Raw genomic sequence first — 11,387 nt, 5'->3', positions numbered from 1 at the left:
CCGTTACTTAATATTTCTTTGCATTTTATTTTTATTTTTTTTACTGTGCAAGATTTATTTGGTTGTAACCGAACATTAGGTGAATTTTTGCCTTAAAGTGAAGCTGCATTACACGTTTTTTTTTCACTCCATTTTATTTAGTCTCGTATCAAACTGCCAACATTTGGAGAGACTATACAAAGAACTAAATAACTACAATAGAAGTCATTTAACAGTACATGTAAATCCAAACATTAAATATCGCTGCATTTTACGTTACTGCGTGAACTACTTAAATTTAGTCGGTAAAAAGGTAAAGGTTGCCTGTAGGTTGTGGATCGTGCAAAACACTTCGTCTAAATAAAACATTTGTCGTTGCCGCCGCTCCGCTCTTAACATTACAATTTCCAGCTCAAAACACAGATTCTCCTTCTGATTACAATGTATTGATTGAGAATACTAGACCTTGCTACATCATCAATTGAGATTAAACAATGGTTGAGTATTTCAGGTCAAGCAGTGGTTTAGTATTTGAGGTTAAGGGTTTTTTAGTATTTGATGTTAAGTAATGACTTTTTTGGGATTAAATAATGCAGGGTTTAGTGGTGAGGTTAATTGACAATGATGATGATGATGTTAAGTAATGATTTAGCATTTGATGGTTCAGTATTTGATGTTAAGTAATGGTGTTAGTATTTGAGGTCAAGTAATAATTGTTTAGTATTTGGTGAAGTAATGGTTTAGTATTTGATGATAATCAGTGGTTTAGTATTTAAGATTAAGGAAGGTTTAATATTTGAGGTTATGGCTTAGTAATTCAAGTTTATCAACCGGGTTTAGTATTTGTAACTGGCAGTGCTAAGGAGTCAGCCTTACACAGGATCGAATCCATTCAATATCAGTTTCCTTTTCTAAATAGAAAAATCACAGCGCCACCTTTGAGAATTGGGCGCAAGTAAATTTTTTTTGGCTGCAGTACTATGAACATCAAACATTCGGCATCACTGTGGCTCCACCAGGCTTGGCTTTGGAGCCGGAGAAGTCAAAAAGAAAACAAGCAGCGGAATCACAAATGTCAAAGAATACAATACAAAGAACAAGCGATCGAGAACAATGGCCGCGAACTCCCACTCCTCCAGCATTTCTCCCCGCTCGTTGTCATCTTTAACCTTCCTGGTCAGGACACCAAGCCCGTCCATCACTCTATTCTGCACTGTATTCAGAGCGTTGCCCCGTTTGGGAACGATCGACACCTTTCTCCGTCGTATCCGCCTTTCTGAAGCTCCCGCGCCCGCGCCCGAGGGACCGCTAGTGAGGTTAATGGCTGGTTCGCTCTTTGATTTCATTGGGGATGATGTAGCCAACGGTGCCCGCTGATGCGGGTCTTGTATCCCGTTGGCCCGCGGGACGTGATTTTTTGATTTTATGTCGATCAAAGCAATTCGTTCTTCGACTGTGTTGTTCTCGTTTTGGACAATGTAGCTCTGTGCAGCCATCAGATTGTTAGTTTCGTCGCAGTCAAAACACGCCTCCTCGGTTCGTTTGCCGCACCATTGGTTGATGCCTTTTCCCTTGGGCTTCCTAGTGATGACGAAAAACAGAAACGAGGCGATCCACTCATTGATTATGATGCGTAGTCGCTCGGGCATGCGCGTTGGTCCAGCGTAGCAATACCGCAGGACAATACACGTGGAGAGAATAGCAAAGCACACGAGGATCATCAAAATGAGGTAATAATCTCCAAGCAAGGGAATGTTGTCCGACGTGGAAGGCAGAGTGTTAGACGCAATGTTCAAGAACACTGTCATTGTCAGTAGCACTGTGATATTCAAGGTGATCCTCTCACCCGTGATCGGCGGGAGACAGAAGCCCACCAGAATAAAGGTGACGATGATGGTGGTAGGCACGATCAGGTTGAATATGTAATACAGCACCTTCCTCTTCATGTGGATGGTGAAGGTGATGTCAGCGTACGCGTCGGGACAGCAGACGTAGTAGAGCTTGTTTTCTGTCACGGGGACATCTATGACCTCCCACTCGCCGTTTTTAATGTAGGACGACATGTCAGCTTGCTTTTGGTGCGTGTTCATGTCCAGAAACTTTGTACTGTACGTCCAAGAGCTGTGGAAAATCCAGAAGAAAATAAATTCTCCATAAAGTACACTAAAGTACGCGTTTGTTATTTTACTCTATCAAATATCTTTTCGCACGCGCGATTGCTCTAAACGCGTCACCTGATGCAGCAAAAATTGGGGAATATTTAACAATTATCCTGCGAAATCGCGCGGAATATCGCCTGATACTTAGCCGACGAGGCCGTAGGCCGAGTTGGCTAAAATCAGACGATATTCAGCAAGATTGAGCAGGATAATTGTTTTATTATTCAACAAATTGCCAAAGAAACACATTTTGCAGATAGAAGAACTTTAATTATGGAGCGCTTTACAAGACTTCGGACGAATCTTCGCAACCTACGTATATCGCAAGTTCCCCGCGCCGCCCATTAAAAAAAAAATTTTTTAAATAAAAAAAAAAAAAAAAAAAACCCCCCCCCCCCAAAAACACAAACCCAATTCCAGGATAATTTTAATATCTGTTATGTACGGATGACAGATAACGTTAACAGTTTGACCATATATGGACAGCGCGCGCATTTGTTGAATAATAACAAATGATATCTCCCAAGTGATATTCCCCACTTTTTGAACTTTGCGGTTTACATTCGTACATTTAGTTTTCATCCCGAGTAAATTGTTAAATTGAATAGAACTGAACATTTTGAACAGACCAATAATATTTTGAATGCCGACAGAAAAGGAAAGGTCTCCTAAAATAAGCGATCTTAAGAAAAAATATTTGAAGGATAATAAATACAATAACCTCCATTAGGCTTCAAAACTATGAATATGCACTGATATTTGTCCTTGGACATTATCTGTTTACAAGTTCTATTTTATCGAGCTTCGCTCTCGGAAAACTGTTCGCTTCTCGGAACAGATAATGTCAGCGGACAAATATCAGTGCTTATTATTCAACAAATGTGCGCGCTGCCCATAAATAGTCAAAATGTTAACGTTATCTGTCATCCGTACATAACAGATATCCTGCGATATACGTAGGTTGCGAAGATTCGTCCGAAGTCTTGTAAAGCGCTGCATAATTACAGTTTTTATATCTGCAAAATGTGTTTCATTGACAATTTGTTGAATAATTAAACAATTATCCTGCTCAATCTTGCGGAATATCTTCTGATTTTAGCCAACTCGGCCTTCGGCCTCGTCGGCTAGGTATCAGGCGATATTCCGCGCGATTTCGCAGGATAATTGTTAAATATTTTCGCGCCAAATGGAGGCTATTGTTTATTTATACTCAAAATATCAGCCGTATTGAAGGGTACTAAGTTTTAAAGTCTACACTACTCGAAATTACGCCAGAGGTGGAGGGTTGCTTGTGATAATTACTGTTGCGTAGCGTCTTGAAGTGAAACTACTAAAAATATTTATTAAGCCAGGAATCAGTGTCAAAACAGGCAAAACGATGTTGCCGGTGCACAGTTGCACTTACCCAAATTTCAAGTAACAGAACTGCTCGTCATACGGAAAGAAGCGGATGTTCTGTTTACATGACGAGATAAACTGCGTAGCAGAAAACCACGTGACCGTACCGTTGCTGTCAATCACCACTTTGGTCTTGTACTTTTCCAGGCCACCCGTGAAACCTTTGGCAGCGCTGAAATATACAGGAAGAATAATGATCATCAAGGACATTTTACTGAATCCTGTATAAAAATAGTGAAGATTTTTGGTTTGTCTACGGCTCAAACTAACCTGTCTGGGTCGAAAAATGTTCAGGATACGGTCCCCGTACCCTTTCCCAGCGACTGCAAATTGACTCTTACAGTTAACCGCATACCGTAAAATTCTGGTTATAAGCCCCCCCGGTTATAGGCCTATCTACCTAGAAACAAAAAAATACATCCGATTATAAGCCCCCCCCCCCCGGATATAAGCCCCCTTCTGCTGGATGACAGTACTGAGCAGGGCTAAATGTTGCTTTTTAACCTTTTAACTAAAAAAATATTTCGATCAACACTCCCGTGGCTTGTTTCAAACGTTTTTTTTATTCCGCTTATAAGACCTCACGGATATAAGCCCCTCCGCTTATAAGCCCACACAAAGCGCCTTACGAAGTTGTATAAGCCCAGGGCTTATAACCGGAATTTTAACGGGTATATTGACTACGCTTATCAGATAAGTATGCAACGAGGGAAGTTTCTTTTCCAAGTTTTACCGTTAAAACTATGCTGTTGTCAGGGGCGACAGAGCTAGTTTCCATTGGAAACATCTCGTGCTATTTGGATATTTGTAAATATCCGTTTTTAAAATTTTTAGAGTTTTTAACTTTTTAACATCATTTTATTAATATTTTTTATTGTAAAGCGCCATGAGCAATTACTGGATTTTGGCGCTATAAAAATACTTTTTATTATTATTATTTATTATTATTTGACGTCAGCAGTCTGTTGCACTTATCAGTGATTCAATTTTCGTGTGGACGGGACTGCTGACGTCAATAGAACGAGAAGTTTCCAATGGAAACTAGCTCTGTCGCTCCTAACAACAGCAGAGTTTTAACAGTAAAACTTGGGCAAGAAACTTTCCTCCTTGCACACTTAACTGATAAACGTAGTACCGCAGTCCATCAGATATCAAAGCTATTCGAGGGCAGCTTTAAAATGTTGGCCTGTTGTTTCCAGGTCTTTTATATTGTAATCAATTCCCAGCCATCTGGCCCATAACTGGATTTCACTTGATCATGGGATATATTTGGCTAAGTTCCTCAGAATCAGTGTCATTAAAAACTAAGCATTCTTCCTGGGTGGGAAGAGGCTTGTTTATGTACACAATTGTTTCTTACTTGTTATATAGGATTATTACAGGCAGCCACACTAAATTTGGTTCTACGTTGATTTTGCTGATTCCGTCGTAATACTTTGGGTTCCAGCGCAGAAAAGGGTCCTTCCACTCCTAAGGAAAAGAGAAAATATATCAGTCATTTCCCAAAATAAGAAAACAGATGACAGCTCCTTATTTCATTACCAAGCAAGAATTATCTTTGTTTTTGTTAATTTTGTAGTTTAATCACAAAATCGACTGGTACTCTGCTGAATGTTTAACCTACAGTACTAACTATTTTCAACGGCTGACTCTAGACAGCTGATAAACACTTAGAACAGACGCCTATCAACAGATGCCAACAACTACATCACGGCAAACTGACCAATCAGCTTCAACGGACCAGTCTTATAACATCATCGACTGACAACAACTTTTTACTTGACTCAACTATTTACCTGACTCTGAAGATGACTTCCACTCAGGTTGTCGAAACGTCAGTCACCAACAACAGTTTTTTTTTTTTCAGAACTACTCACCCGGACGATCACACTATACGACCTACTGATACTCCTAGGTTCGAACCATTTACTGTGCTTTAGTTGATGTTGTTAGGCTACCAAGGTATAACCTGATCTACTCGAAATTGATAAAAAATCAGTTATATTTCACTAACCTGTCTTGTCCAGACGTTAACTTTTAGTGTCTCTGCTTTCTCGTCCTATTAGAACCACAGAATATAATCACATTACAATGTAACAGATTTATCGTTGAGAGAGAGAGAGAGGGTAAGCCATAAAGTACAAAATAATGAGAATTGATTTTACGCGTTTTTAGAAAGTGTATTCAATACGTCGGGTGATCTTCGGCAATCTTCGGGAGAATCGGAAACTTACTGGCGAGTGGCGTCCCGATGCGGATCCCCGAAAATCTTCGGAAGTCTTTGGGTCTTCTTCGGAAATCTTCGAAGAGCGGTTCGAATGTACTTTATAATCTTCGGTTTTCACTGCTAATCTTCGCATTCATCAAAGTAAATAATAATAGAAATGCAGTTCTTGGCCTCAAAAACGAATCGGAATTCAGCCATTTTGCCGCTATGTTTTACTTATCTAACAATAGGAAGTTACAACTCACTACATCCACAATCTGAACAAGCTTCAGAGAGAACGCTACGTTGACCACATCGTCTTTATTGAGCGCTGGTCGAACTTCTCTGTTGTAACTGGTACTGTAAATCAGATCCTGGAGGAGACGATGTTCTACTGACTTGGCGATTTTATCATCTGGACCAACCTCTCCCGGTTTAACTAAAAATAGTTAAATTAAAACAAATGCAGAAGCTAAAGTCATGTATGCATTAAAGGGGCTTCAGCCAAACTTTATATTAGTGCCTTAGGAGACCTAAACTGAAAAATAATGGTCCATTTTTTTTGTTAATAATTGCTATATTAGCAGCACTGAAACTGTTAACAAACGTCTTTGGCTTCGGATAGCTTGAAAAAAATAAAGCGAGGCTTTACTTTTCAAATTGTTTCCGCGCAACTTCACAAAAAATCGATATTTATAGTCGAAGCTCGTTTTTTTATCCCAAATAAAAGTTATATCTTTCTTTATATGTTCAAACGCAAAAGTAATGAAGTGATTGCAAGAAGTTGTTACGTCATTTTGTTTGCGACATCTCTACCAAAAATGTGTCAAAATAACACACTATATACTCAGAGAATTCGCAAAAACCTGGCTGCCAGGTTTTCGCTTGAACTCGGGCTTCGCCCGAGTTCAAACCTAGCCAGAAACCTTAACTTGAGGGGGCTTTATGTCAACCATGGTGTGGGGACCTTGCCCAGGCACTGGGCGATCTGCTGGTGTCCAGCTGGCGGGTAGCCGTCAAAAGCTGGGGGGAGGGGAGGGTGTCACTTTTGACCGCTGGGCCTAGCGAGGTTCTGGCCCCTTTGAGCAATTTTGTGTGAACTTGGAATGCACCTGTGTAGTCTGTGAATATTTTGAATGACACCGGTCCAGGGTTCCCTGTGTAGAAGGCACCCGGCCGGTGTTGCAGCTGCCAACTAGTTGGGATCCTTGGGTGACAACTTTCTAGCCTGGGGGGAGGGCTGGGGACTTGTACTAGCCCCGGGCTGTTTTGGGCCTTGGGCGCCAGGTTCTTGGAAAATCGGTCAGATATATAGGGAGGGTTAAATGAGTTTAAACATAAGAAATCAAAGCAAAAAGCGCTTTAGTTGCAATCCCAGAAATTCGGGACGAGTATTCTTCATTGTGGCTTAGTTTACGCTCAGATCGCTCAATCGTATTACCTCTTTTTTCAGGAGTTTCAGTGGTCTTTGGTTTTGCCGTGGTTGCCGTGGCTGTTGAGGCAGTTGTAGAGTCGATGTTACTTGGAAAAATAGTATGAATAGGATCCCCTGCAAGGACAAATAATATTGCAGAGTTCCTTACTTTGTAAACCTCAATTCATGTTAGAATATTGAACTCTAACAAGAGAGTAGTCCATTTAACTCTTTTGATAGTAAGTATCTACATCTGGTTGCGAAGAAGGGTAGTTTGGAACAATTTAGTGTAAAAGATTTACCGACTTCGGACCTCCTCCCCACACTCGCTCTCTAAAAAGCCCCTTGTCTAGAAATCATCTACAACTCCCACATTTGTAAGCAAAGACAATTTATTACAAGAGAACAATTGTTTTGAGGTATAAATATATCATTTTGGAGTTATTTGTCCCCTACAATTTTTTATCGTTACTTTTTGTGTGGCGAGAGAGTAGATTTAACAACTTAGTTAATATACTGAGTTAAGCCAGTCCCCAATCTACTGAAAAATCGCTTATTTATCATCTTTAAAGTTCACTAAAATTTAAGGATTGCTTTAAATTCAGCTGAAATCGCAGTCTTAAAATTGAAGAAATCGCTAAATTAAAAAGTCACTAAATATTGATAAACCAGGCCTCAGTTGTTCAAAGGGTAGATAGCGCCATCCACCGAGGATAAATTTCTATCCAGTGGATAAGTAAAGATAAGTGTTTACTTATCCACTGGATAGTGATTTATCCGGTTGATAGCGTTATCCACCCTAAGAACAACTGGACCCAAATTGCTAAATTTAGTTTTAGGCTACAAATAGTACCCAGTCCTACCTGACCACCCAAGACGAGCCGCGGCTGAGTTAGCATGTGGGGCCTGGACCACGTCACATGTGGTGTAGCATTTCACCAAAAAACATCGATCGTCCAACAGGTATGCCAGATCTCCCTCGCCTTTATTACAAGCAAGTTTAATGCATTCCTTCATGTTGGCGACCTCGCCAAGATATGGGAATTCCCCTGACAAAATTCCTCCTCTTATAGTCACATTAAACTGCGCTGCTTCAGGTTTGCATTCTCGAGGAGAACCTAAAAAAGAAAACGAACAATTAAAGTGTGCGCATCATCACTTGACAAAATAAATGGTTATTTCTATCTTTGACATCAAGATATAAAAGACCTTTATTTGAACAGCGGGTTAATGATGAAATGAATAAAGTAATCCTCGCACTGTGTGAGCAATTTAATCAATTGCATTTTTTAGCTTGAAAAAAATTTCAAGGCTTCAACGGGATTTGAACCCATGACCTCCGCGATACCGATGCGTTCCTCTACAAACTGAGCTATGAAGCCTTGATACGTTGGGAGCAGGTCAATTATAGGTTCTAATGTCCCGCAAGTGGAATAGATGACACAGTGAATATATTAAAGACATATATGTGAACTGCGGGCTAATGATGTATTCGATAATTCCCGGGGGTTTTCGAGAAACAGGCCCCAGGCCTCTGCATGCATGTCTCTGCTGTTCAAAGGCATTCCTGGTGAGTATGGAAACAAGTTTTTAACATAACATTTGTCGCGTCGCGTATACGAGCAAATATATTTGCCACAGAAAATTTATCACATCAAATTTGCTCGTGTGGATGCGACTTAACAAATATAAATGATTCTGTAACTTATAATCCACTAATTAAACAAACACAGACAGCTTTCAATATAAAAACCACGATATTGTTATGTCTTCAGTCTGGCTAAGAATGAGAATTGTTCCCGGGGGGGGGGGGGTACTTGGGTAAATTTTTGTTGGGTATGTGCCGCTAGCCTCTCAGAACCCCTACCCCATTATAGTCATATTCTATGGCCAATTATAGACCCCATCTTAGTCACTTTTGGGTAAATTTAATTTTTACGACCCCAACTTAGTCACTTTCTGGGAGCCGTTTGTCAAATATTGAACAACAGCAATAAATACGGTAACATTTTTTTCGGCGAATATTTCCGTTCATAAATCACAACTTGCCAGATTTTCGTACTCTCAAAATCCCGGAAAAGTGTGACCCCATTCTAGTCACCCTATAAAAAATGCTTGAAATGGCGACCCCATTATAGTCAGTCCAGTCGTGAAAATGCGACCCCATCCAGCGGCACATCCCCATTAGCCCATTTATAGGAAGTGTCCCCCCCCCCCGGGGAATTGTTCAACAAACTCTGCTTATCAACACCTTATCAATACCTCGAAATACCGCAACAAATACTGCTCCTCCGATCCTGCTCCATGCAGCCATTTTTTATTTTATTTCATAGCTTTATAATGTGTATGAACGGATTTACCTGAGGTCCCTTGAATTTGAAGCGTCGTCCACAACGTAATAAAGATGAACATCCACAACGCAACTTGTTTGTTAGATCTCATTTCAAAACAAACGCCTGAAGAATAGTTTCTGAAAAAGAAATAATGCAACATGTTGTACTTTCTTTTTGAGCCATGAATCAGTGTAATTAGCATCAAGGCAATTAGAACATATTTACCTTCTTCTCGATAACTGGCAACACGACTTTAATTTTTTCTCCATAAATAAGTCAGCATGCAACACAATGTCTACGGTAAGGCATTTTGGAAAATGGAAAATTTCTTTAGACATCTGAGTGTTATTCCGTAGTGTTTTTGGACGCGCAAAGGCCTGATTTCAATTTAATGATGTTAAGATGATTCGTCTGTGAAGGGAAGCTGTTTATATTTAATGTTCTAAGATTTCACTTGAGTTGTCGATGTTGCATGCGGGTAGTGCATGTAACAAATGGCAAATTATTGGCAGAAAAAAGACTGATAAAAAATGAGGAAAAAGACATCGGTTCTGAAAGAGAAATGCTTTAGGCAGCTGCTAGTTATAAATTTCGATATCGTAGCCCGTCCTCAAAATTGGTGTGAAAATTGAACGCAGCAAGTGCAGTCTCGGATTAAGTTTCGCGCCTAAAGCCAGAAACTAGCCTTCTGGCTTTCCGAAAATCTAAGTTATATAGAATAAAATATCGGTCACACTTTTCTGTTTGAACAATTACCAATGAAGAACTGGTAATATTAAGCAGAAATGCGAAAGCAATCTCGATTTCATTTACCTACCTTATGGCTGCTAGTTTTCAGTTGTCGTAATTCAGTTCGATAAAATATTTACATGAGACACTTGCATAATAGGACGAGTTGAATGTACCTGCAACTCCCGCTGAGAGAAGAATTAATCATTAAAAGAAACAGCCGTCTCTATCTTAACAAGTAGTTAAAACAATAGAGGATTTTAGTTTATTGTCTAAAGAAAAACCATGTAAAAGCAATAGGAAACGTTCATTAAGAAATGTAAAGTAAATTGTGTTAGTGTATCTAAAGAAACTGTTTTGTTCTTACTAAAATCGCAGCGGATTGTGTTACAAGCCAAAAAATAAATGAACGCGTGGGGGGGGGGGGGGGGGGAGGTAATTTATTTTTCCCTTCACACTCGACGGACTCTGCGAAAAAATAGGGACTCTTCCTAGTCTACACGGCCATCGACTTCCGCGCAAAAGTAGCGAACGAAATGTGAAACAGTTTGAATATATAGAAACTGGCTAGAGACATTTTCGTTTCGGAGTTTTACATGGAGCGGTCCTGGAGACGAGAAGAGTGTCGGAAGAGTGAAGAGGATTCAAGTTTAACCAATCAGCGTGCGCGATTATTCTTTATGATTGACTAATCACAACATTTCCTATTAATAATTCGAACTCTTGAATTTTGTTTCGTTTAGTATATCATACTGATTGGTAATCTGAATAAAAGGGCAAATTATTCGACGGATTCGAAACGAAATTAGAACCTTAAAAAGGTTGATAGAAGATTACAAGCTATAATTATGACTATTATGAAATGACAAATGGAACTGAATCTATAGCAATTAGGGACACATAACATGTTAACAAACAAGAAATAAAATGGAGTAGTTTTCGCTAGTGACTAAGAGAGATACTGAGCTCGCTTTTTCCCGAATACATCAAAGTGTTTACTGAGGTTAGCGGTTTGCCATTATGTCTATCTTTTGTGGTTTCGCCTCCTCTGAGCTGTAATTCGCTAAACAAGATTTTATACCCAGGTTTTACCTGCCCATGAAATTAAAATAAATGCATTTGAATTATACCGTAAGTCCACGACAACGTTTCATAAAAGCTACTTAACA

General features: G+C 39.7%; 1 protein-coding gene across 1 annotated transcript; it reads right to left on the bottom strand.

Moving 5' to 3' along the window:
* Positions 1 to 706: 706 nt before the first annotated feature.
* On the bottom strand, positions 707 to 10,337 carry LOC144664617 (neuronal acetylcholine receptor subunit beta-4-like). Its single transcript, XM_078525757.1, has 9 exons — positions 10,307 to 10,337; positions 9,517 to 9,626; positions 8,020 to 8,274; positions 7,184 to 7,291; positions 6,009 to 6,181; positions 5,551 to 5,595; positions 4,897 to 5,006; positions 3,544 to 3,708; positions 707 to 2,100 (listed from the first exon to the last, which is right to left on the bottom strand). The coding sequence occupies exons 2-9, from the start codon at positions 9,596 to 9,598 to the stop codon at positions 981 to 983; spliced, it is 2,058 nt and encodes a 685-aa protein (XP_078381883.1). The 5' UTR covers positions 9,599 to 9,626; positions 10,307 to 10,337; the 3' UTR covers positions 707 to 980.
* Positions 10,338 to 11,387: the final 1,050 nt, after the last annotated feature.

The sequence above is a fragment of the Oculina patagonica genome, chromosome 1 (assembly GCF_052425735.1).
Source record: "Oculina patagonica isolate OP01 chromosome 1, crgOcupat, whole genome shotgun sequence".
Lineage (NCBI taxonomy): Eukaryota > Metazoa > Cnidaria > Anthozoa > Scleractinia > Oculinidae > Oculina > Oculina patagonica.
Note: the sequence above shows the minus strand (reverse complement) of the source record. Positions and strands in the feature narration are given on the sequence as shown.